Here is a 27,215-nt window from a genome sequence, read left to right as displayed (position 1 = left end):
TCGTTCATCTGTCTATCATTCGTTTGAGCTGGCAACGCCAACATTTTTTGGCGCCGTTGCCGGGGACATTGTTTTCTCGGCGTTTCAACGACAATCATTTTTCTCATTTCTTTTCATCTGGCCCGGCAACGCCAACAATTTTTGGCGCCATTGCCGGGGACAGAGTTTTTCTGTTCCTGGAAGTTTCATCGACATTCATCTTCTCATCTCTCATCTCTCAGTTGAGCTGACAGATTCAATATTTTTGGCATCTTTTCATCCCATATCAGTAGCACCTCTTGGGTTTGTTTCTTGTTTGGGTGGCGACTCCACTTTCTCATTTTTCCCAGACAAGAAGCTTTCCTCATATTTGCTTGTGGTTACCTTTTGGATCCTAGAATCAGATTCATTGTTCAAGTGGCGACTCCACTGTTTTCATCTCTTGATTTTCTTGAGCAGGTATCTAGTTCTATCATCCTTTTAATCCCTTATCATTCATCATGGTTTATTCATTTAAGCCATGTCGTTTTACTGAACGTCTCCATGATTTTCCGGAAGATGCCATTCCTAAGTTACCTATTTTCTCGGATGGTGATCCAATCGCTGTTAGAAGGCATATAGTCTTGTTTACTCGCATCATGATCATATACTGTAGCTCCCCTCAGTTTAATCATGAAGATATCAAAATGCGCCTATTTGTCCTTTCTTTAGAAGATGATGCTTTGAATTGGTTTAACAATTTTCCAAAGGAATCTTTCACTTCTTTAGAAGACATTGTCGATGCTTTTAAAAATAGATATGGTTATCCAAACAGCTTGCCTTCTGCCTCTAAAATTGTGCAACAGAATGAAAGTAATTTGATAAGAGGTCCAGCTGAAAAATCCCAAGACGATTCATCATGTCAGAATGTGTCATCCACTGGAAATATTGCAGATCAAGTTCATGATAGTGAAAAATCAGGGACAAATGACAATGAAAAAGAAGAGCAAAAGCAAATTATACGAGACCTAATGATGCTGGTGAGAAATATGGAAATCAATCAAACTAATTATGTCAATGATGTGAAAACTTTATGCACCCATCTGGAAAAACGTAATAGGGAGATTGAGGTCACGCAAAGTCACCATGCTAAAGAAATTGAGGCCATAAAAACTAATTATGAAACAGAAATTAGAATCATGCAACGCAGGTTGTCAGTCTTAGAGGAAAATATGGTGACCATGAAAGCTGATCATGATAAGGAAATTGACTCTATGCAAAACAAGTTACTAACTATGGAAGAGGAAATGACTATCATGACGTTCAATCATAATAATCAGTTGGCTGACGTGCAAGCGAATCATAAAGAATAAATAAATTTTATGCAAAAGAATGTTAAAGTAATAAAAGACATGCAAGAACACCATGCCAGACAAATCAGTGCCACAAAGGTTGAACACTCTAGTCAGATGGATGCCATTAAAATACAAGTTCAAAGGTTTCAGCAACTGGCAGAGGATAGGAGAAACCAGCAAACATCAACAGATCAGGAGTCTTCTCATTTGCTGCAACAAGATTCATCTTATTATTGGGAGGTTGTTGATTCGATTGAAAGATGGTTGATTGAGGGTGATCCAGACAGACTTAAGAATGATAAAGATCAGATGCAAGATGAAGAAAGACATAGCACGCATATCTTACATACTTCATCTGATAGCTTTGAAACAGAAAGTACCAAGTCATCAGTAATTCAACCAGCCAGAAAGAAAAAGCGCAAGAGAAAGAAAATAAGAAGAAGATTTGACTCATCAGACGGCCGCGAGCAGCTTGATTTTCGGATAGGAAAGAGTCCTACCATATGCAAAATTGGACATGGCACATCCGACAAGCAGCCCACAGATTTGCCTGAAAGCAGGCAAATGCTCAGTATGCACTATATTGAACACATCTGATGCCATGGGGCATCCTTTGTATCGTATTTCTAACCCTACTCCTTGTTTTTTCCGCATTTTCGTTTCTGCTTTAGATAGTTAATAAATGAAGAGCTTTTATCTTTATTGTGCTAAATGTATATGATGATTTGGGATGGACGCTACTTATTTTTGTGTTGTATGGATGCAGATTCTGGATTCTCACATTCCTGCAAGCAGCAACGTGTCCCTAAGTAGAGCCAGATGTTGACCTCTACCGGTCAACTACCCATGCAGTACACCCCCTTTTTTTTTGCAAAAAGGGGCAGCACCTGATCGACATGTCCGTGCCATCCTGCAGTCATCAGCAACTTGATCATTTTGATTGTAAACCCAGTCTGCATGTATGAATTGTAAATAATCTTAGCAGACATGAGTCGTGTATGTGTATTGCCTAGGTAGACCTAATTTTCTAGTGGTAATCTACGTCCCGGAAGGTTTTTCGTTTCACCGATCCATGGATCGGCAGAGTTTTCCTTCAAACCTGACCCCAAAGCCGAGATGGATTTTGTCATTAGAACTTTAGGATAATCCTAGTGTGTTGATCTGCTAGATTATAGTTGTGTCGCAGAACTGGGTGTTTTGTGAGGGTCTGTATTAAGTGGGTTTGTCCCCTTGAGATGTAAATTGTAAAAAGTCATCATGAAATGTGTCTTGAGGGTTGAAAATGTTTTGAATCCCCTCGTGAGTCCTAAGTCCTAGGTCCTAGGTGATGTTTCCAAAGGCTTAGTTCGATGATCCATTTAAGAAATGAAATAAAATAATAAAATAAATAAAAATTAAGAAATTTAAAAATTTAATAAAATAATAAATAATAAAAAATTTTAAAAAAATGAAATAAATAAAAAATTCAAAAAATTTTAAAATTTAAAAAATAATAATATTTTAAGTGAATAAATCGACGGATGAGATCAAGAGATGTCTTGATCCTCATCAACGGTCGAGATTATTTCTACATGGATCATTCGAACTAGCCGTTGGGATCATTTCCTTTATATAGGGTCTTAGGTGGTCATTTCAGATCAATTGGATCTGTGAGTCTGATACTGAAGAAGCTCTCTTGTAAATCTGTTTTTTTTGGTTAATAAAGAAGACTTTGGGGTCCATATCTTGCTGGTGTTACTCTCTTGAAATACTGTGAGATTGTTTTAATTTTCTGCATATGTTATTTTCAGCTGTTAATAATAGCTTTTTGTAGAGTATTGTGAGCACAGGTATCTTGTTCACTTGCTGGGGTTTGGGTGCTGTTAGGGTTTCTTAAGTAATGGTAGGTATCTCCATTACTGTTTGAGATCTAGCAGCATTTTTGCCCTCTTTGTTGACGGTTGTTTTGAGCTGTGCAGAAAACATCATTGAAGGAAATTTTGTGGGCATTCGGGGAAGTTCTCGGCTGAACCAGCCAACTCCCGCAAGCATTTTTTGCTGAGCCCAGTTGGATTTGATCCTGGGTTTATCATTCGGTTTATTTTCTAAGTTTGCATGAGAGATTTTCTGAAGTTCTTCACAGTGACGATCTGAAATTTCTGTTTCTCCAAAATATTTCCGTGCTTATTGCTGAATCTAGCTGTTAAGGGGCCAAATCTGTACATTAGTTTTCTGATCTAGGGTTTCATATTTCAAGATTTTTCTTTTACAGTTTTCATGAGGGTTTTTTTTTTTTCTGTTTTCTTGTATAGGGTTTCCATCAGGACCAGATTTTCAGAAGGAGATCAGGATTGCATTTTTCGCCTGAACTGGCAGCATTGGTTTTTCAATCAAGTTCACTGGAAAACCAATTCAGCATTTAAATAACCATCTGCGTGGCTGGGTTAAGATTGCTAGCTGTTTCATGCCGTTGATCTGGCAGCATCAAAAAAAATTTTGGGTTATATGAACTCAGCTGACTCGTACTCACCGCCATTTGCATTTCGAATACCGGCACGAGATTCCGTCAGGCAAACAGCGTTTTCAGATTTGGCAAGAAATTTATCGACTGCATCAAGTATTATATCCTGAGATATCGCAGTTGACAGCCAGGGTCATTGTCGAAGTCTTCAACAGGTGAAATCAAATCATTGCGTCTGTCCAGGTAAGTATCAAACCCCTGCCATCCTTTCTCGAGTTTTTTTTTTTTTTCTCCGCGTGCGTTAAATCTTTTCCGGCCAGGGATATCGATTGCATCTGTTCTATATTGATTTGGGCATTCATCGATTTATTGACTGGGTCGCAGTGCGTTTCTAGGGCTTGCTTCACGCCATTCACTGGTTTACGCATTCGTTCCCGTCACGCAGACCCTCGTTTTCCCTTCGAACCCTGTCACGTTCTCATTATCACCTCAGTTTTCTGTTTGCATCCTGAGTCCCACGCTGTATTGTCAATATCGCATATGCACGCACAGGAATCTTTGGCTCTCATTCCCGATTTTTAAATACGCTTTGATTTCTTTTTTTTTATCAGCGTAGGTTAGTGTTGGTTCATTTTTCTTTAGGATTAGATTTAATGTATTTAAAAGGTTTTGCATAGTTTCATTTTATAGATTTTATAGTTAGGTTTTAGCGTAGTTTTGTCATTTAGATTTTAATTTAGGATAGTTACGTAGTTTATTTTTTTAAATGTTAATTCTTTTTTTTAGTTTCATTTTGATGTAAATTCATAAAAAAGCAAAAAATATTTACGTTTTAGAATTTAGATTTAGCAATTAGTCTTAAATTAGAATTTTTTTTTTTTTTTTTTTTTAATTAGATTTTTGATTTTTGACTTAGTTTGGTTTTAAAAAAATAAATAAAAAAGGGACTTATTTTATTTTTAGTTTAATTTAGTTTTAGAATAGATTTTAAATTTTAAACTTTTAGATTTTTTAATTTTCATTTTTATAATATTGAAAAATAAAAAATTGAAAAAAGATTTAAAAAACTTCGAAAAAAGTATAAAAAAATTTGTGGAAAATTTCTTCGTCAGATCCAGTTATTTTCGGGAATTGTCGTATCTTTCATGCTGAGATCTAAATTTTCAAGTCGAGATGCGAAATTGATATCTGGTTAATGGTTTATGATTCGTGGTGGTTTAAAGCATTCATCTCTTTAAAATTCTCGGTTGCTGGATATCGTTTTAATCGTTCTATGAGCATTGTGATGATAGATGATTGTTGTTCACAGTTTATGTTTCTATATCATCTAACAAGTAATCGTTTTAATAACAATCTCTTAAGGCACTGGTCTGCTAAATTAATCAAATCATTTTAGTGCTTATTTTAATCGTGTCTCGTGTCTCCCAACCAACTGGTCGACAGTTGGTCTCATCATCTCACAGGGACTACCCCCCTTAGCCGCGGGAGACAGGGTTAAACGGAGGGATCGGGGATCAGAGTGACAGCCCCCGGTCTGAGCGTTGTCGTGTCAATCTGCGCGACAACAGTGCCCATATGAAGTTTCCCAACGAAAAACAATGAAAAACATAGAAAAACAATGTTTTTAAACAAAGAAAACAAAAAATAATTAATCAACATACTGTTTCTATGGAGAAATCGGTGGTCTCCTCTTGAATTTGTCCTCTAAGCACTTAGATTTGGTCACAAACCCTCTTCAGCTGCTCTCCAACACCTCCTCCTCCTTCCGTGTGCACCCACTGTCCAAATGACAAAAAAAAACCGAAAAACTCATTATAAATCGCGCTACCCCGATACCCGGCGCTTTTGTCGGAAAAAATCGCACTTTTTTCGAAAAAAGCATGCTTTTTTCAGGAAAAAAATCGGGAAAAAAAAAGCCGATTTTTTCGTGTAAAAAGCGCGATTAAATCGGCGAGGGGAAAAAAGCGCGATTTAATCGCGCTTTTCACAACACTGCTCTAACCCACCTGGCACATCACCAAGAGGATTTAGCATTCATATTTTTCACACAAAAAAAGGACAAGAAGGAAAAAAAGTGTTATTATGTTCATTTACATACACAACAGTAGAGTGTTTGGTTATTTCAAATTGCATGCCTAGGACAGTAGGATTACACACATGTTAACTTAGCATTCTTTTGAAGTAAAGCCTCTTAGCAATTAGTTAGATGAGTGGTGTGTTTAAGCATTTGATTTTAGTCTTTCCTTACTACAGGAGACAATATTTCAGTTAGTGAAAATTCCCCCTTTCCTCATTGGTAATCAAGCTTTTTTTGAATCAATAGAAGGCTGGTTTGAGAAATCATAGTGGTCCATCGCCAGCCTAGCAGTGACAAAGAGTGGACCCATCGCATCTGCTTGTGTATACAACACTGTCACCTCCAAGTTTGTATGAACCCCGGGTTGATAAAGTAAAGTTGGTAGCCCTAGGCGTTGCAACGTTCTTGCTGCAATACTGGTGCTCATCAACTAGAAGGCTCAGAGATCTAATTTCTAGTCAGCAGGAGATCAACAGAGGGATTGACACAGAGCCCAACCAGAGTGGCGTAGTTCTACGTAAGGTTGACGCAGAAGCTGCACAGAGGTAGCGTGGGGCCAAACAGCAAGCCCTTGATCAGAATAGAAACAGTGTGAGATTTCTCTCACTAACCTTTTTGCCAGTTTCTCTTTGTATCGGATAGCCAATTGGGCATCCAACGAATTGTACTCAGATTTACTACTGCATAATAATTAAAACCCTCAGCTGCTTCACCGGTTTTCCTGCATTGGGTTTTTTCGGGGACATTTGTCCAAAAATAACGGTGTCATGTGTTGTGTATTTCTTTCTTGCTCAGTTTCTTGTTTCCGCATTTAATTTAATTGGTGAAGGTTGCAGTGTATTAGTTTCGGTATTTGCTATAGGATGCAATAAATAATTTGTTCAATAATTTAACAAATAGAAGATACTTAATCAGTTGTTGCAGTAGAAATTTGGGTCTCCAAATTTTCACATTACCTTGACCTTGATTTAACCTCCTTGATTGCTAGATCACAATCAAAACACCCTCTATATTAGTAATGCACTTTGGACTAGAGAATAGGATTGGACTCTAGTGATTATCTCACCCATTTCTAGTCCTAAATAGTGTATTGACACCCAAATCCTACTCAAAGTATCTTCTCCTTTGAGATATCTCCAACCACTAGGCCAACTGTGTTAACAAGCTAGATCTCACCCTCACTTAAGGGACCCCTGATAAGGGTCTATCCAATACTTGGGTTCGATGAACTTTTGATGCCAGTGAAGGGAAATATCAAGTCTATCACTCTGATCTTTGTGAAAATCTGGAAATTCCAAATCTTACTGCAACAACTAATAATATTTCTTCTATTTGTTAATTTACTGAAACAAATTATTTGCAGTTGTCTATGGCAAATATCGAAATACATACACTACAGTCTTCAAAAATTAATTACTGTGAAAAATAAATGTAAGGAAAATACCAACACAACAATAACACATTAATATAGTTGTTTTTGGACAATTGTCCTCGAAAAAAACCCAATGTGGGAAAATCGGTGCAGTAAATGAGAGTTTCTTTTATTATTCTTCAGCAAAATCTCATGTACAATTTACAGAGAGCAGAATAAAAGAAGAATCACTGAGAGAAATTTTACAAACAAATTTCTCCACTCCATAGTGAATTTATGACACTTGAGAGGACCTGCTGCCCTCATGCTAGCCACACTGCGTCACCCTCTGTGTAGTGACTGCGCTATCCCTATGTCATTGCCTCCGCATGGGTGATCTGCGTCCCTCTTCTGCGCTACCTCTCCCTGTTGTTTCTTGCACTCCTGACTATTGCTGATACCCTCTCCCTCTCACCTGCAACTCACCCTCTGATTCGATTTTCTCTTGCCGAACTTCAGCCAGTGAGAAAATTGATTTACTTGGGCAACTGAGTATCTGCCTGGTGTGTTGTCCAAATGCCCATCGAAGTCCTTATAATCTTCTTGTTGAATAATCAACGACCCAGATTAGATTCTAATCAATGGCTCATATCATTTTGACTTGATCCTCGTCTTCTTTTAGAAATTTCACACCCAATGTAATTAATACCCTTTAATTATTTTAATTTCCTAAGTTTAGACTTAGGAATCCATTAAAAATAATTAATTATTTCAATAAAATTGCCTTCAGGTGGAATTTCCCAAAACGATTTCTGGGGATTCCAGAATACATGTTTCCTAGCCTCCCTGCAAATTTTGAGGCTAAGAGCACATTTGATGCTACCAGAAATCAACAATCTCCCCTTCCATGTGACCATTGTCCCTCAACGGATCAACCCACTTGCCTTGTAGTAACATGAAGTACCTATATCTATTCTATAAAGAACTATTGCAGCATAAAGCTAAGAAGAGGAATAGAAAAACCAACCCATAAAAAATTCTTTGCACTCGAAAAGTAATTTTGTTGAATGACATATGATCTCGCAGTTCACAACAACAAAAATGGGAGGAGGATCTGGCTTTTTTTAATCCTTCTTCTAACAGCTAGTTTGACTCTCTCCCAAAATACTATTATATGACTTGTCATCGACATGTTGGAGACTGTCATTTCATAAAAATAATTACTACGTATAAAAAGAAATGATTAAGTCACAAGAGGCTTGGCTTGGAGAGGATGAGCTTGATTTGACCTCGACCAAACTAAATGAGAGGGATAATAGTCGAATGAATAGCTTAGGGGGCTCCTATAGGTAGTTTGACCCTTTTTGACTCCCACATGTTTGTTTGCATGTGTTTTGACCAATTCCAAAAATGTCCTTGTGGAGAAAACTCCCTATCATATTTGTCCGACGTTTGTTTAAGGGAGATAGACCAGATGAGGATTTCAATAACCTATCACATGCCCCATTTGGACCTGGATGTTACCTCTAGATCCCTTGAATTCACCACGCGTGAGCTGGAAATGAGGTCAAGTTTTGCTTGCATGGGTAATTCCTTGCCTCATTGATAGATTGTGGCATATGGGTTTTGTCCAAAGCATGATTTATTTCAACTTTGACATAAATTTTGTCCATGCATGTCAAAGAATGATCTTTTTTTGACCATTTTTACCCCCGCATGCCTAAGAGAGAGTGTAGCCACCATAGAGGAGTAATTTTTCTTGAAATAGCTTATTTTCAAGAAAATTTCAATGTGGCATTTCAAGTATGCCTCTTGATGAATACTTTGATCCTATGTTACCGGATCCGTGGGGCTAGGTAGTTGGATCCGCGGATCCCCGGATCAGATACGGATCCGGATCCGGATCCACTGGGATCCGCACTGTGCACTTTAAGAGTCACTTTCAAAAATAATGAACCTTTCGTAGTAAATAAATCCAAACCTACAAAATCATGTGTTCTATGGCGGCGGCTTGATCGATTCTGCAAATGAAGGTGCGTTGGCTGGACCAGTTGGGTAATAAAAGTCTGTCAGAACATATGTGCGTCAAACGATTATTGAAATGGGCATTTAACATATTATTTAACATTGATAAATGTCTGTCGGAACATATGTGTGTCACGCGATTGTTAGCCTCCAGTTTCCACGTAAAATTATTTTGCCCACATAGCACTTAACGTGGATTTTAACTTCCCATCTCCCAAGTGTTTGGTCTCTGATACTTTATCTTATTAAATTTCTAATCCAATTCATTTTATAAATGAATCTAAATAGTTTTGTTCTTTAATTTAATTTATAATAATTAAATATTTTAAATTCCCAGCTCCCAAGAGTTTGGTCTCCGATACTTTATCTTGATAATTTATAATTCAATTCACTTTAATTTAATTTATAATAATTAAATATTTTAAATTCCCAGCTCCCAAGAGTTTGGTCTCCGATACTTTATCTTGATAATTTATAATTCAATTCACTTTATAAATGAATCTCAATAGTTTTGTTCTTTAATTTAATTTATAATAAAAAAATTTTAATAGGTAATTTATAAACTATAATAATAATAATTTTTATAATAGTTATTATTATGTTTTACGTTAATTATAAACTATTTAATTTGTATGAATACTTATTATTTAATACATAAAAATATATTAATTCTAAGCTTATTAATGGAATATATTAATTATTTTATATAAGTATTACATTTTACAAATATATATAAACTATATATTATAAAATTTATAATTCTTATTTTTAAAATTATAAAAAAAATATTTATATTATTTGTACTTGTTGTTTCCTTCGCGTATCCGGATCCTGACTTTTCAAAACATTGGCGGATCCGGATCCGAATCCGTATCCGTTTCCGTATCCGTATCCGAATCCTGGTAACTTAGCTTTGATCTGCTGTTGAATTTTGGTCTCGAGAGCCCTCTACATTGGGGTCTGTGCAATTCCCCATAAACCATGGAATGTTGTGAGCTGTGAGACTACCATGTGGAGAAACTGAATTATACTACCATGGCCAAATGAGATGCATACCAACTCTATGAAAAATGACCATGTGGAAAAGACATAGGTGTGCTCAAGACATTGGCTGGACTGGCCCTGCATAGGGTGATCACCCCTACAAAACCAATGGTTCCTCTAAACCATGAGTCCTAGTAAATCCATCCCAAGGCCTCCAATCCTATCATGGACGAAAGGACTTGAGAGTGGAGACTAAAAGGACCAGGCATGGCTGACCATAATATGCCTAGGATACCTTAATACATAGTCATCACAAGGCTACAAGGCTTTTGACTTGCATCTCTTTGGACCTACAATGGTGTTGTCTCAAAAATTACTATGGCACCTCCCCAAGGGGTAATAGGGGGCTATGATTCCATAAGTGGGGGAAGTGAAAGGGGGTTTATAGAAATATTTACAGTGGCTAAAGTGGAAAACTTTACCTAACGACTTAACATAAGTCCTTAAACCTTTGATTATACAGCCTTGAATGTTAATCCCTGATTTATATTATCCCAAGTTCCTAAACCTTGCTTATGATCTTAATAACTTTGGGATTAGGTACATTAACGAGAAACATGGGCTTCTCAAGTCAACATGTGGAGGATTCTCAACATGCAAATATATTATATATCCCATGCTTTTTCCCATGCCAGGGTGGAATTCAACTGATTGGTGTTGAGTTGGCTGCTACGAGAAAGGTACGGCATTGTTATGAAACAAAGTATTGTTGTTGCACGAATTATAGTATAGGTGGAACCGTGGAAGGAGGAAAAATAATTATTCTCTGGCAATTGTAGTGAACTTCCATGCAAGTTTATGCTGTCCTGTCACTGTACTTTATAATAGCAATTTAAGTGTTTCTGTGAGAGAAAATTATAAGGAATTACAGACAGATTTCTTGTAAACCAATAGGTAACTTGGCTTGATGGACGAGGTAGAGGGAAATCTATCTTACAGTTGAAAATTCAATTCCTGGATCCAACAGTAGAGATTTGCTGTCCAGCCTATGCTAGAGCACTCTCGGTAGTCAAATAGCCTGAAAGACTAGTCAGCAAATGAAAGGGTCTCATTCTTGGTGTGGTACAGGACAAGAGGGGAATAGTGTTGGTTGATTGGGATAGCAAAAGATTTATTTCATGTGAGAATCTTCCACGTTGTGGGTTGATTAAGAAGACTTAGATCCAGGCTTCACCCTCTAGATTCATAGCCTCAGCTTGGAGATGGCCATTGTCATAGAAATATTAAGTGTGACAGAGAGCCTATGGCTAGGAGGAACATCTTTCATTTGTAGCCAGTTGGATTATTTCCCCAAGAACATAGGTGTTTTTCTATTATGCTATAAGCATTTGTAAATTGTTAAAACTTAATATAATGAGTTTCTTATTCTGTATTTTATTATTTTGGTTTGTTGAGTTTGTGTTTTATATTTAATTTGCATAATTTTGGATGAAAGCACTGTAGGACTGCATGCATGTCATAGAATCAAAATTGAATGTTTTAAGGCTGTTGCAATTTGCTTCCACTGTTGAACACTACAGCCAGCCAATGAAATCAATTTTCATTTAAATTGGTATCAGAGAGTGCAAGTTTGTGTTGTTTCGAGTTCCCCATCACCTCAAATGATTTATAGGGGTGGCAGGGTACATTACAATTTCTTTTTTATTTGGGTAATCTTGCTTCAATAACTGTTGGAAATTATTCATTAGAAAGGTAAGCTTGCAATGGAAGTTCTTGAATGCTATTAATTATTGGGGTGAGCAACAGTGACAAACCTCAATAAATAACATTGCTAAATATGCTAGGTTGATGGAACCATTGATTATCAAACTGACTTTTCTCCCATCAAATACAACAATATATTTAGGGCACTCTTAGTAGTACACATTAATTTAGTCACTTACTGTAGGAGCATCTAAAATGGACATGCATCTGTACAAAATACAGTTTGAATTATGCATATTTATGTGGCTTGGCAGACATTCACATCTTACCCAAGAATCTAATAAATAAGAAAACAAATGAAGGTATGCATATGCATTTGTTTGTATGTTAGAGTGTGTGTGTGTGCATGCGCATGAGAGAGAGAGAGACAGAGAGCACTTTTACATGTATTTAAGTGATGCACTCTTTTGGGAAGGAAGTTTCCCTGATAGGTTGTTATTTCCAAGGAACCTGCAGTCATTGCAATCTCAGTTATCTTGCAGGGAATTTTACTTGTAACCTGCCATATATTAGTTGATATAATTTTCAGAGAAAATCATTACATTTCACATTATTGTATGTATTTGATTGGATCAAACATAGTTTTGTCCAGCAATCCACTTACAAGTATATCAGAGAGCTCAAATTTTGGAGTGAATCTGGAATTCCTCCCGTAAAATTATTAAAGCTCAAGTCCCTAACAGATTAAAACATTCAAGTAAGCATGCAAGAATAAGGCTGTTGATAAAAGTAATCAAATTAAACTGTATGCTATATTGTTTAAACTAGACTATGATATTTATCAAATTCAAACTTCTGGTCACATATGCTCCAGATAAGAAGTTTATCACTCGTTCTAGGAGTACCACACACTCAATTCATGTAATGTGGTGGATGTTCAGTGGAAGAAAACACAATTCTGACTCTGCAAAAATAAAAGGTTTAATAGTAATATATAGAAAACAAGAGCAGTAGTACATTCCTATGACATGCAAATCATATCACTCCTCTTGCAAAACACAACCTGCATCACATTGTAAAACCAGAAGAATGAAGCGTAAATGGATATAGTAGCAGTACTAAATGTCCAGCTAGAAGCATGCTCAAGCTGGGTCCAGTCAAGAAAATCACAGTCCGAGTAATGCATAGGAGGTGGAGAAATTTTAGAAGGTTTCTTCAAAACAAGTTTATTTTCATATTAGGTTTAGACATCAAAGTTAAAATTATATTTTAGTTTAAATTGTTCAATAATATCTGGATCAGTGTTAAAGAATTGACAATGATCCACTGAACATTAACAGAATGATCATTGAAAAATAAGATATAAAAAAATTCTTTTGAAATCAATAGATTAAATTTATTGGGATTTCTATGGTAAATTCTATTAATCCACTTGCACATTTTTAATTAGTTAGCAGCATGTTATCCTTGAGAGTTTGCAAGTGACTCGAACAGCATTAAAAAACTCTTCATAAAGAAAAAAAATACAAGCAATTGAATTAACAAATCAAAGGAAAAGGGTTCCTAAATGAGAATGACAGGAAACACAATGCAAGAAAATCGCATTGACAGAAGAAAATAAATATAGCACTTCAGGATATGTGCACAAGTAGAGTAGAAGTGAAAATACTTGCACATGAACCAAAGTGCAAGAAGAGAATTGCCACAATTTCCCACTCTAATTTTATTAGATATATATAGGGGACAAAAGTGATAGACCTTTAATATTATCATAATTGTTACCCATCTGTCAGTGGGGATACAGAGATGTTTTCAGTGCATCATTCACCACCATTGTAAGCCCGAGGTCGCAAGTTAAAGCTAGTAAAAACCATGTGAGGCCCTGTATTAGGTATCCTAGACATGTGTCTTGTCAGTTTGAGTGTGTATCCATTTGTTTTGGCCAGACCATGTCCTATCTCTTGAAAGCTTCACATAGGCAAGCTCGTCCCTAACTGGCTTAGAGAACCTTGGTGGACTTCTCATGAGGACTCATGGTTTTATGGGAACCTGCATTTGTAGGGGTGATCACTAGTGTATGAGCCAACCCAGCACACGCCAAGGTGCACCTATGTCATTCCACATGGTTAGTGTCTACAAATTCTATAGGTGACCTTAGCCTTGGTGCAATATTACTCGTGATAGCTCTCACAACATAGCGGTCTCTTGTGGCAACTTTCATGTTTCCAAATGTAGTTCATGATTCTCAATGCAAAATGGTCCAAGTGGTCAAAAAGTCAACCCGGTCTTGTTACCCACCACTTTGTGGGTGATATCCGTAGGAGAAATTTTTTCTCCTAGATGGTCCTCAATGGGCAGTCAGCAACCCCTTTCAGCGACCAGATAGCTTGATGTGCCACTATCTCTGCCACTTGAGCCAACCATGTGGTCCCTCGCCCATCTGTTATGATCGTATATTTGAAGGTGGGCCTCCCAACCCCGAAGGTATAGATTTTCATTGGTATAGTTTAGTAATTATATTTACTTATCATGGACACTTTTGGGCATGAATTGTTGGGGGGATTCGATGGAAAGAGTGGGCTAGGTCTATACTCTTGTCTCCTCTGCCCAATTTGGTGGTTAACCTTCTATCCTAGTCCCGTGGGATCTCCTTTACTGGATATTAGCTTTAGGGTTGGAATTACATGGGAAATCCTGAATTTGGTTGTGTGGTTCTGCTTCCCGACACCATATGAATCACACCCCTTCGCTCATTTTAACCCCATCTATCATTTTTCCCATCCAGGTCCACATTTGTCCACTAGGTCCACAAAGCGTTAACCTCCCCTTTCCCTTACCCACACCTTGGGTTGGGCCTGGAATGATGCCCTGGAGGTTGATGCAGCTAAAAAGAAAAGAAAAAGCATAATTTGGCCACTTTCAACAAGAAATGTACTACAAAATGAAAAATATGGTTGGGACATACAAATTTAGCATGTGGGCAAAAGCCAAACATCAGCTCTACCCCTTATCTATGGCGATCACCCTGGTTCCTACGGGCCCTAGATGAGTCCCTTCCACATTAAGGAACCCATGATTGTACCAACCCCTAGTGGGCAATGACCTGCCCCACCTTAAAGGGGGTATCTACTGCTATATCCTACACATCATGCTCTCATTCCCAGGAGCCCCGAGCGGTTATGAAGAAAAATCAATCGAAGGCAAAAGGCATGTGAAGAAGAGTGAAAAACAAAGCTTGGGGTAACTCATGTACCACGATTGTTCCCTCCTACACTCATATATCCAAGTGTGGGCTTCCTATACCCATGTACCATGACATGTGGCTTGGAGCCTTCCCCTGGTCCCCACTCCATTCCATCATTGTATCACAAGCCACTTACCACTTGATGGATGTACCATGGATTTCCACCCCCTTTAAAGGCTAAAACCACCTAATAGGGTCCTTGGTTAAACCCCTTATTAAGCTTTTAGATACCTGTACATGCCAAATCCCACTATGGAAGGGCATGCTACCATGAAGTACCCATTTGATTCCATGATTTGTAAACTCTTTTACTTGATTATTCTAATGATTTGTTGTAATGGAGGGAAAGGATACGCATTGGATTTTATGCAGGATTACAGGTGGGTCTCCATTTGGGTTTGGTCTCCCTATATGGGGTTCAAGCCCTCCAGAGGGTCACATTGGCACTTGTAGGGTGAGCGTTGAGTGCTATGGGCCTCCACCATAACAGTGTTAGTTTCTGTAGCATCGGATGTGTTCTAGCCACAAAATTTTGTGGAGAGGCTAGAATACATGAGATCTCCAAAACCCATAAATTGTTTTTTGAAATTACACTTAGAAATTACTTAATTAGATTATTAGATCATTTTTTAATATTTCCTAAGTCTAAACTTAGGGAATATGGCTAATTAATCAAAATTAATTAAGTCAAGGTGCGAATCATCTAGAAACTCACATGGATGACTACAAGATGATCCTAGCCATTGATTAAGTTTTAATCTTGGTTGTTGGTGCTCCAACAGTGGATTGTAAGAGGAAGTCGATCAGCACTTGGAGAAGATACACCAGAAACGTCAGAAGTTTGATTTCCTTGGCAGATCGATTCCAGAGAGATAAAGTAGTTGTTGGAGAGCTAGAGATCAAAGCAATGAGTGAGGGGTAGGGACAGTGAGTCTGGAGGAGATTTTCCAGATCCGGAGAGTCAGCTACAAGAGGGCCGAGTTTCCGCAGTGAGGCTGCGCAGAGGCAGTGTAGAAGCTTCAAAGGCAGAGTTCGATTTGGCCAGACAAAGGGTTGATTCAGTTGCTAGAGGTCGGGAAGATTTCTGGAAGGGGCCAGTGAGTCATTCTCAGAGGTTGGATTGGGAAGACAGCTTGATCAGTTGCAGTTCTAGGCAGAACGTATGCTTGCTTGCACAGGCTTGATGCAAAGGTCGATGCAGGGGTTTCGTGGAGCCCATTCAGAGCCAGTTTCAGAGCTGGATCAATGTCGGTTGAGACAAAATTTGTCTCACTATTTTTTTGTGGCCAATTTCTCCTATAGTGGATTGCTAGTTTGTGCATCCAGATTGTACTCAGATTTTCATTGTTGCATAATAATAAAAACCCTTATTATTGCACCGGTTTTCCCAAGTTGGGTTTTTTCGAGGACATTTTTCCAAAAATAATAGTGTCAAATTTATGTGTGTGTGCTAGTATTTTCTCAGATTCCAATGATATTATTTCTGCAATTTTATTTGTGAAAATCACAATGTGAATTATTTGGTATTTGTCGTAGGAAACTACAAATAAATTGTTAAATTAAATTAACAATTAGGAAAATAATTTCCAGTTGTTGTGATAGTTTTGAAATTTTCACATGGTATCAGAGCGCAAGTGATCAGCTGAGAAGATCAGAATCGGAAGAGAGAATTTCGCTGCTCAGAGGGAGCAGTAAGCCGAAATTTTTAGAGGCAGCGCAGTACCTAGACAAGCGGCCGAATCGCTGGGGTAGTAGTTTGATTTTCAGTGGTAGGGTGGCAGAAAAATCGAGTTGCCCAGATTAGTGATTCCAACAGTCAGAGGGAGAAACTGCAGCTCAAATTGTTCACTGAGAAGATTCCTTGGTTGGACACAGAGGATTTTGCGATAGAAAAACCAACGTCAGGTGGAAGAGAAAAGCGCACATGCATAGGGAGATTTCTCTCAGAGAGTTTCTCGCCAAGAAATCTGATTTTCCTAGTTGCAAATTGGCAGTAGCAACTAACAGAACAACACATTTCGAGAGGGAGTGCGAGTAGCAGAGCAACAACCAAGCAGAGGAAGAGGGATTTTCTAGACGTAATTAGAGATGGCCACAACTGGGCTCAAGGACCAAGATAGATTGGAGGGTGTGAAAAATCGGTTACCTGATTCCTACTGCAGTAAACTGATAATATTTCACCTACTTGTTAAATTACTTGAACAAGTTACTTGTATTTTACTATGGAAAACACTGAAATACATATACTGTAGTGACCTAGCTAATTAAAGAGCCATTATTGATTTGTAGAAATACTTACCTGGCCTGCTATTGCTGTTGCGGTGAGGGTGCTTCAAAACTGCTCCCGCTTTCTCATTACCGAATGACCAAAACCAGTGTTGATAATATCGGTATCGGGAAAATATCGGCGAGGGTCCAGAAAATATCTTATCGGCAATATCGGCAAAAATATCGGCAAATATCGGCAAGCATAAAAAATAATTTTTTCAAATTTTTAAATATAGCCGATATTTTGCCGATATTTTCAAAATATCGCGATATTTTGCCGATATTTTCCGATATTTGCCGATATTTGCCGATATTTTCAAAACAGAAAATATCGCGATATTTTCTCGGCGATATATCGTTTTGCCGAAAATATCGCGATATTTCCGAATATCGCCGATATATCGCCGATATTATCAACAGTGACCAAAACCACCCAACCAAATCGAGTATACCTAGATACTCGACCCAGTATGCTTCTCAACTGATGCATACCGTTCCCCCGTGCCCAGAAACTTCAAAACAAGTAAGGCTCACATACCAGTATGTGTAATTTTCCTCTCCTTCCTCCTCCAACAGCACCTTCCTCCTCCTATGGCATCCGCATCATTTTCCTTTCTACTCCCAGCAAATACCCTCACAGCGAATACACTCACAGGGCAAGAACACCCCCCTTCTCTGCCCTCGACCTCTCCTTATATACCCTTTAATGACGGTGGTTGCTCCCTCCACCTATGAGCCCACCGCTTCTTTCTCAATGACACCTCTTAACATGCAAAATCGAATTTCATCCTCAAGATATTTTAACATGTGCCATTTCACTTTGACTATACTTTTTATATGTTTAATTAAAGTCTTAAGTCATATGCTTAATTATTTGTCCTATGCTTTATTTTGACTTAGATTATCCCTTTTATAATTCATTCATATACTTTATTTTAAATTTCTTAAATAGATAATTATATAACCTGATTTTAAGGCTTTACATAATTCCTTACATTTATTTTCTTTATAACCCTTTTCTTTTACTTTATACTTTTAAACTTAATATCATTGGTGAGCACTCATTAATCATGAGGCATTAAGAAATATGTGCTGATGGTTAAATGCGACTTTTCTATATGAAGGGGTGAGTTAGGATATTTAATATTTTAGGTAACTTAGAATATAGTTAATAGTGCAGTGCATGCGATACATGCATATGTAGCTATCATATGCATGCATCGTATGCATGCTAATATTCTCGTGCTCTCTATTTTAACGATGGGTCATTACATACACCCCTCCTTCAGAAAACTTCGTCCCGAAGTTAGAGTTCAATACTTATAATAGTGATTAGTACATTCTTGCTCGGATTGAGTATTGAGGTTAATTTTTTTTTTTTTTTTTCTTAGTGAGAGAACACTATAAAATTGGTGTTTTGAATACTTTTAGGTTTATAACTTAATGATCATGCTCTACTTCCTCAGGCCCCCCCCCAGGCTATCACTACATCATCCTATCCTTCCTAATCTCTTCCGCTCCCATCCTATCCGTCCTCTACTGGAGTATGCCATGGCGTCAGTTGTACTGACCCTACCATTCATAAACTCCAAGGGTGACAGCGTTGGCTATACCGACCTGATCCCTAGTAGGCATCTGGCAGTCATCATCACACGTCTAGGGGAGCGTGACTCGCACAGTCCTCCCATGACTCCAGGGTTCGGAGTATAAACGGTGGGCAACACCTCCACCCCTCCCGGTAGAATCAGGGTTAATACCCTATCATGGAATCTCTTGAGCCTTAATTGTTCTGAAGTTTCTGTCATCACGTGGTCATTTCGGTAATGAGATTTTATCTGCAATCATAAACACTTGTCCATGCATTTATAACATGTGCATTAATATTTTCAAAAACACATAGCTCATGTATATTTCATACATGTTATCTAAAGTATACATACCTTGCCATAATCTATTCATGTCATTAGCCTTCATATTCACAATATAATCATTCTTTCGTGTATTGTTTGTGCATAAAACTCATGACTTTAAATTGCTAACTGACACTTGATATTTGATCTTACGAGCACATATCGCTATGTTCCAAACTTTCATAGATCTGAATGTGTTTGCTTCAGTAACAACTAACTGGGTTATTTGTCTTACTTGGTAACAAAATGCATCATATGGATAGTCATTAGCAAAGACAAATCTCAATTCCTTCTTTTAACAATACTGTTACTTGTTGTGTTCTTTTATATATAAATTGATTGAAATAACTAGCTCAAGTATGGTATGCAACACGTTTGGGGAACATATTTTGAACTGAACATTTCCTTTAACAATAATACACCGAACATTGCTCTATGTTTAAATAGTAGTACTCTTTCAATACCATGGCCCTATGGGTTGAATTTATGCTCTTGGAACCTTTTAACAGGTACACAGTCACTTGGGGTAATTTTGAGTAAGGAAGATATTATATGTGACTCTTTAGAGGTCTCTTTTGAATGTTATCTGTCCACTGTATATATTTTCTGAAAAAAACTATCAAGAGAACACCTACAGAAGTTTTCATACAACTTGAAGAAAGGTCTCATAGGATAATTTATACAAACTCAAATACATCTCCTATGTCGAGAAGTCAAAGAGAAATATCTACGCTGTTGACAGGTACAGAGGAGTGAGTCCCCTGGTAATTATAAAGGAGGATGACTAAACATTAAAATGAATATCTAGAAGATTGTAAGAATATAAACATCATTACCCATTGTTTGTCATAGGAGCATAAATAATAATAAAAACGAATCCATCCAAGCAAAGTATACCAATACAAGCGAATAACATCAAAATATTCAAGAAGGTACTTATCTCTAGAGAATATGTCAACTCCTTTTGTTCAACTCTTCAAGGAGTTAATCTCGTCCATATTATCATCGTCAGGAAGTCCATATCCTCAAGGAATTCACAGCATCAAGGAGTCCATATCATATCATCAAGGAATTCACAGCTTTAAGTAGCCTCTGCTTTAAATCTATGTCTTTTGAATAATTTCAAGTATATCATACAATGTTGCAAATATCATGTAGGTGCTTACATCACCCAGGGACTGTAAGGACTTAGGAAACTCGTAAAATATCAGGGAAATGAAAATGTTGACAAACTTAAATCAAATTAAAATATTCCCCTAATGAAGTTACATTCACCTTAAATGTTTTCAACATGATCCAAAATAAGATAGGTAAAGAACATGTCTAATTTTCAAGGACATTTCCGCTTGATAGAAGATGAATCTAATTTCCAACAGATTTTTAGATAAAAGCTAAGTGGCATAACCATATATTAAAAGAAAAAGGTTTCCAGGTATAAGCAATTCACAGAGGTAACTGCAGAATTCGGGTAGAAATCAAAACTACAATTATCACCTTGACTTACTATAGCACATAGACTTAATCCAATCTCAATATTTGTGTGCCTTGTGCTCATCAGAGATGAGTGTAAAATTTTTTTTTTTTATTTTTTATTTTTTATTTTTTTTTTTAATTTTATTTATAAACTGAGAAATAGACCAATGCAGAATATACTAAAAGCTGAGTGACCACAGATTTATTCTTGTCAAGCAAAAATGATATAAAATGATCTCTAGCAATTCCAGCAAAGTTTAGATTACATCAAGCTTACTGCACAAGAAAAAGAGCCTTGAAAGTTGAAACATTACTGACACAATTGCAGAATCAACTAAAAGATCTCAGGTGTTATTCTCCTCAAGCAAAGATGGTTGAAAATAACATTCAAAAAGTCCAACAAATTCATATGACATGTCAATTACTGCACTCGAAAAAGAGAAGCTTCAATCGAAACATTACTGAATAGAAAACTAAACGGATTGCTCTGAACAATTCAAAAAGAGATTCAGGATTCCTTCTTAAAACAGAGTTCATCCACTACAAAACTAGAGAATGCAACCATAAAAGATGAAGTTATTTTTATTATGTTAAAAAAAAAAAAATGCCCAGGATAAAGGTCAATGGGATTAGAAAGTGTAATCAGTGATACTAGTCTGTAGGGATGCCCAACGCTAATCAGAAGATATTAAGCAAAATACAACACGATCCACCAGAAACGTGAACCAAATATCACATCAAAGAAGAGGAAAGAAAGAAGAATACAAGAGAACAACTACAATCCCATGAGACAATTAACATAAAATATGAGATCGAATTGCTAGCCAGCTAATAATTCTCGATAAAATTAATTTTGGCATACAAGATTAGTTAGGTTATCCTGCGGCCTGCCTTGTGCAGATATGAAGTAAACCAAAGCAAAACTTGGACTTGAGTTCATTTAAATTTACCTTGACTTGTAGAAAATACATTTGATAACTAGCATTTTATTTTACTTTTATCACTACTTATGAAAACTTTGGTGGCGTGACACAGAGCAATATCAAAAGTTAAGAAGAGCATAACATTAACGCAAAGTAGCATTTACAGTAGAAATGCTTGTTAAATTTGTTGCAGAGGAACCTAAGTTTATGCAAAATTGTAAATATTAAAATAACATTTATGTTATATAGAGAAAACGTTTTCCAGTTCCACTTTCACAGAGTCCACTCAGTAATTTAGGGAGTTGTGCCAATAGTAGAGGCCTCTGGTTCAATTCCCATTGCAGCACCAACTAATGCAATAGTGCATGCTTTACTCACAAAACTTATATGGCAAAGAATATTAACTGTACAGTCCACATGGATTTGATTTTCCTTCAATGAATTGGAAAGTTGTCAGACTCAAATTTAACTACTTTATAGGTAATATTTAACAGACTGATCATACCTTTCACTACCAAGATTGAAACACTATAACGATTTATCTTGACAAGGTCATTCAATACAACCACTCATCATTCCTGATTGTCAATGCTTGCTATATTTTTAAGGGATCGCATTCATTTTCTTGCAAGTAGAGAAACTAAAGACAGTATAGTACTTCACATAAGATATATGAAAATCTGCCCAACTTAAGAGACTAGAGTATGAACTCATGCACATTATCTTCAAGTCAGTATTTAACCTTTCCACATAATAGCAAAACACAGCTTGAAAGGGGGTACCTTCAAAAAAAAACACTTCAAATTTTAACACCTTCTAATCGGTTTCCAGACACAACAGTCAGGGATGTAAATCCCTGTTACCCAGATCATTAAGGATAGCTGCAATGCTGACACTACAGAATAATTTGTTACCCTTTGCAATTAAAATATCATAGAAACAGTTTTGCACAACATTCCAATGTCTTCAGAGGAGTGAGACTATCAACAGCATCTAAATGGGATCTTTGCATCAAGAATACTAGGAGACAGAATGTTACTATTTTGTTCAATGAAATCAAGCCATTCCACTCCAAGTTGTGTTGCATAAGGGATTTCAAGTACTTGTATTTTTATGATCCAAATGATAAAAGGAAATAGTATGGTATTATTAAAATTTATAAAATATGATAACTGTATACTAGAGATGAAATGAAGGTCATCCAGATTCTAGATTACAGGATGAATTTCTGCACAAGATATGGTCAAACTGGAAAATGTCATATGATCCACTCAACTGCAACTGATAAATGTATAAAGGGGTTGTTCATTGATCTGCAACTGCAACTCAAAAGGCTTACATGTCACTTATAACTAAAACTTGGTTATGGCTACATTAAGTTTAAGAGACTTATAACCTCTCCTCAAATCTAAAGCAATTCACTCATTTACAAAGTTGAAAAGATAGTGATGAAAACCAGTAAGGAACTAAGGAAACAAAATTTCGACTTTGTAAAATTCATGAACAAATTTGAAAGATTCAAAGTTAAAAGTGCAACTATGACAATGACTGGCATTCTATTCTTAATGATGATGAAGAAAACAAGTTTGTTAAATTCAGGTCCAAAGACCAACAAAACATCTCTCAATAAACCACCAAAAGTAAACCATAATAATTAAGAGATACAGAGATTGTTCTACAAGTTCCTGTTGAACAAGGAAATAGATATTGTCCACAAGTTTAATGATAAATAGAGCACTTATCTACAACAAGACAATGCCAATTACTTGTTTAGATTTAGCAAGTTTCCTGGCTATTAAATTCTTTGTTCAACAAGTCGATTATCACAATCCCAATGTTGTAATTAAATCACAGCTATTGCCAATCAGATTTCTCGATAAACCAAGGCTCTATGATATTTACAGATCACCAATTATTTAAGAGATTTTTAACAATATTATTTAATTTTGCCAATCCGATCTCCCAAAGACAAGTGAATGTAACTTAAAGCACTCAACAAGATTATGAGATTAGAGTTTGGTGTTTCAAATGCTTTGTGAGCAAGTTTGTTCGAGTGCAAGATTACGAGTTTTGAAACTCAGGATTAGTACTCTTAGCATACGAAGGACTTCTCCAATGTTAAACAATGTAAACATTATGAATCAATGGAAGTATCTATGATACTTAAGTTCCTAAGTTATCAATGAGTAGTGATCCAACTGTGATGACAGCAGAAAATCAATTATGACAACAGTAAGTTTACAAATGACGAATGTGCCCAGAACTGTCCTAAATGCACAAATGACGAATGTGCCAATCTCTATCAATCTGCCCTTTCAAATGCTAAATAATCAATTGTAAGAGGTATATATGTTGAATAAGGAAATGCAACCCAAATAACGAAAAAGAGAACATTGAGCAATTCTTTCTAGTTCTATCATGTAAATTAACATGCTGCACAAACTAAATCACTAACTCCATTTAATTTATCAAAATGCTCGGAAGGAAAGCAATTTTCTGATCAAAAAAAAAAAAAATAACACAAGTTTGAATACTGTACTAACCTTTGCCAAACTTTAGTTGATAAAATGAATCCAGGAGCAAACAGAGGATCTTCAACTCGGTGCCATTTACCCTGCTAAGTCTCTCTATTGTTTCATCTTTCAAGCCATCCTCAGTGACAGAATCATTCTGCTCTGCTGTTTCTTTAAATTCTTCATATTTTGAAATTGCTGAAATCCAGTCAAAGTCTTGCACTGCATTCCAGATGCAAGAAGAACCAACCGACTCTCATGTGTGTACACATACCAGCTGACATTGAATCGTCTTGTCTCCACAAACTTAAGACTATTTAACTGAACTTGCAATGAATATAGATCAAGTCCACTCGTCTTTACAAGTACTATATCACATGTTGGGCAGTCCGTCCAAAAGAAGCCCAGTATACACTCAGTTTCAACCTTGCACCGTAGATTGAATACTTTGGATGTTTCTCGATTGATAAATTCAACTTCTTGTTGAGATCGCTGTACACCTATAATTTTTCCATCCAAAGAATATCTAATAGATAAAACAGGTCCTTCATTTATTGTAACAACATTTGGAATACCCTCAGATGTAAACTGATTTGCTTGCCATGGAAATATCTGATTTGATGTTGAAGCAAGCAGTAACTTATTACCATCATCGTAGTGCAAACCCAAAACACCAGGAACGTTACATCTCAATGGTGGATTTTGAACATAAACATGAGATAAAGCACCAGACCCAGCTAAAGCGGGTCTGGACCGAGAGCTTGACCCACTATGTGGTCGAAACATGTCTTGAGCTGGTTTCTTCGAAATAACAGTAAAACCGACTCCTATAGCTCTTGAGTTAATAATGAAGTTTAGTCTTGGATAGCATACTCTAGATTAGAATTGAGAGCCACTTAATCATGATAAAAAGAGAGATTGCCTCCACATTCTTGAATTCTAGATCTTTGGAATCAAAATGCTAATTAACGCTTGCTCTTTAACACATTCTGCATACAAGTCTTCAATGCCAGGAACTCCTCTAGACACATATCACGCTCAACTTGTGGAACTCTTTTGCCACACAGCATCCATATTCCTTAACCTGAGGAGAACATTGTACCAGAATACGCTTGAGTGGAGATGCCCGAGGAGCTGCTCGGTCTGTCATTTATGCTCTGTAGGCATATCCATTGAATGCAAAGAATCATAATTCAATAACCTCAAATTGGATCAAACTCAGACATCCAAGTCGAACGCCCATCAAAATTCAGAAGACTTAATTCTCAGCTGACGGTCGAGTAATTACAATATAGTAGATCAATTGGTCAGCGATTGGATTTTCTCCGTGTCTCAGCAGACGCCAAAATCGAAATTTAAAGAGTAATTAATATTGTAAAATCCTCCCCGCACTTGAGTTGAAAAACGTATCTTATTCAGCTGCCGTTCAAGTACAGCGAGAAAAAAGGCATGTGTGTGTTTCGCCAATACAAAAGAGGAAGTGTGGCAAGACACCCTGTAGCATAACCCACGACCCAAACAAATAATGGGGCCCGAGGATTCTCATTTCTTGAGAGTGATAAAACAATAATGGAAGCCACTATCTGACTAACTGTTATGGTAAGTTCAATTGAAATCCAAAGTCCTGAATTCAATGGGCTCGCTCGTTGCTGGCGGCCATAGTTTCGTAAGTCAGCAGGTCTGGAAAAGGAGCTGCTTCTCAATGACGCAGATGAAGGAGGCAGTCGAGATGTTGCTTGTCTGCTTGTCGATGGTACCCCTTCCTGTGCATCCACGGCAGTTGCCACTTCACCTTGCGGAGTCACTGAAACCGCGGAGCTACCTGAATTTACATCTATAACAACATGCTCTTGACCTGATAAACTAGACATATGCTCCATGAGTAAAGGACGCCTGTCACTAAAGCTTTCAGAATCTCCGTCTGTGGGACCAGCAGCCATTGAAGTTGTTCGATGCCTTTAAAGACATACAGAAGCCAGAAATAGCGGATGTGCTCCGCTTCTCAAAGCTTCTATCCTTTATTTGAAGTATTTTTCAAATGTGTTGACTTCTAAGCAAGCAACAAATTCAATTACTGTGTCTTGTCGTCGCAAGCATCCCCTAGACCGAGGCAACAACATCCGCGAATGGTGAACTTTCCTATGCAGGAAATTTTTTTCACGGATTCCTCACAAAGAAAACCTTTATGAAAATAACAAAATCTCGGCCCAAAATCACCACGTGTTCATCTTGCATACAAGTCAAACCCTCCTATTGGCATCCCTTGCGAATTTCCGAATCAATTTTCGCAGCGTCAACTCTGAAATTTCAATAGAATTCCCGTTCGAGAATAATTCCGAATAGAGTCTTTTTTTTTAACTCTGAACGCGTGGAACTCAAAATCCAGAGATTATTCACCACACAGCACCTCCGAATATAGAAGAATACGGCGCACAAAGGCTGCTGCGGCCTGCTAAACGTTGTCGCATCCTTGAAAGGCAAAACGAGACAATTTTCACTGGGTTTTTACCCTAATTCCCGTCAAATGCACCGCTTGTGGCCGCAGAAAAGCGAAAAAATAATACTTGAACTACACTAATTCTGGCCATATTTCAAAGCAACCGTACCAAGTCCGAATCTGCTTCGCCCCTCCGACCAAATATAGCTCAAATTCCAAATACCTTGTTATTGAGGAATTGGCTCCGAAAGTCGCGTATACGGCCTCCGAATGAAGACGGTCACGAACAAGATTTTCCAGGGTTTCAAGCATTCCACGACAGCCACTTCAGCTTTCCGTTTTTGCCGTTCATCGTCCTCGCAGGGAATACTGAGACATGTTGGGCAGTGAATCGAAGCAACCACAAAATTGCGTAGGGCCTCTTAGGTCGCAGGGTTTGAACGAACGCTCTGATACCATATGTAGTGACCTAGCTAATTAAAGAGCCATTATTGATTTGTAGAAATACTTACCTGGCCTGCTATTGCTGTTGCGGTGAGGGTGCTTCAAAACT

The 27,215-nt window shown here is 37.3% G+C and overlaps 2 protein-coding genes across 3 annotated transcripts in view; both read right to left on the bottom strand.

Annotated features, from left to right (window-relative positions):
- LOC149227612 (putative LRR receptor-like serine/threonine-protein kinase At1g56140) overlaps window positions 1-27,215 on the bottom strand; it is an 872,347-nt gene that overhangs the window by 275,752 nt on the left and 569,380 nt on the right. The window contains exon 6 of the mRNA XM_089380551.1: window positions 12,339-12,404. Within this exon, the coding sequence (XP_089236677.1) occupies window positions 12,339-12,404 (66 nt within the window). The remainder of the gene's footprint in view (window positions 1-12,338; window positions 12,405-27,215) is intronic.
- Window positions 24,340-25,603, bottom strand: LOC149227613 (uncharacterized). 2 transcript variants are annotated; one of them, XM_089377836.1, is made up of 2 exons: window positions 25,427-25,603; window positions 24,340-25,382 (listed from the first exon to the last, which is right to left on the bottom strand). In XM_089377836.1, the coding sequence occupies exon 2, from the start codon at window positions 25,009-25,011 to the stop codon at window positions 24,355-24,357; it is 657 nt and encodes a 218-aa protein (XP_089233962.1). In that variant the 5' UTR covers window positions 25,012-25,382; window positions 25,427-25,603; the 3' UTR covers window positions 24,340-24,354. The 2 variants fall into 2 exon arrangements, with proteins under 2 accessions (XP_089233962.1, XP_089233963.1); XM_089377837.1 differs by having other exon boundaries at window positions 24,340-25,309.

Source organism: Pinus tabuliformis, chromosome J (assembly GCF_031772625.1).
Source record: "Pinus tabuliformis cultivar Carrire ecotype Pingquan chromosome J, CPIR1, whole genome shotgun sequence".
NCBI classification, from domain to species: domain Eukaryota; kingdom Viridiplantae; phylum Streptophyta; class Pinopsida; order Pinales; family Pinaceae; genus Pinus; species Pinus tabuliformis.
The sequence above is the reverse complement of the archived record's forward strand: the minus strand, read 5'-3'. Positions and strand labels throughout refer to the sequence as shown.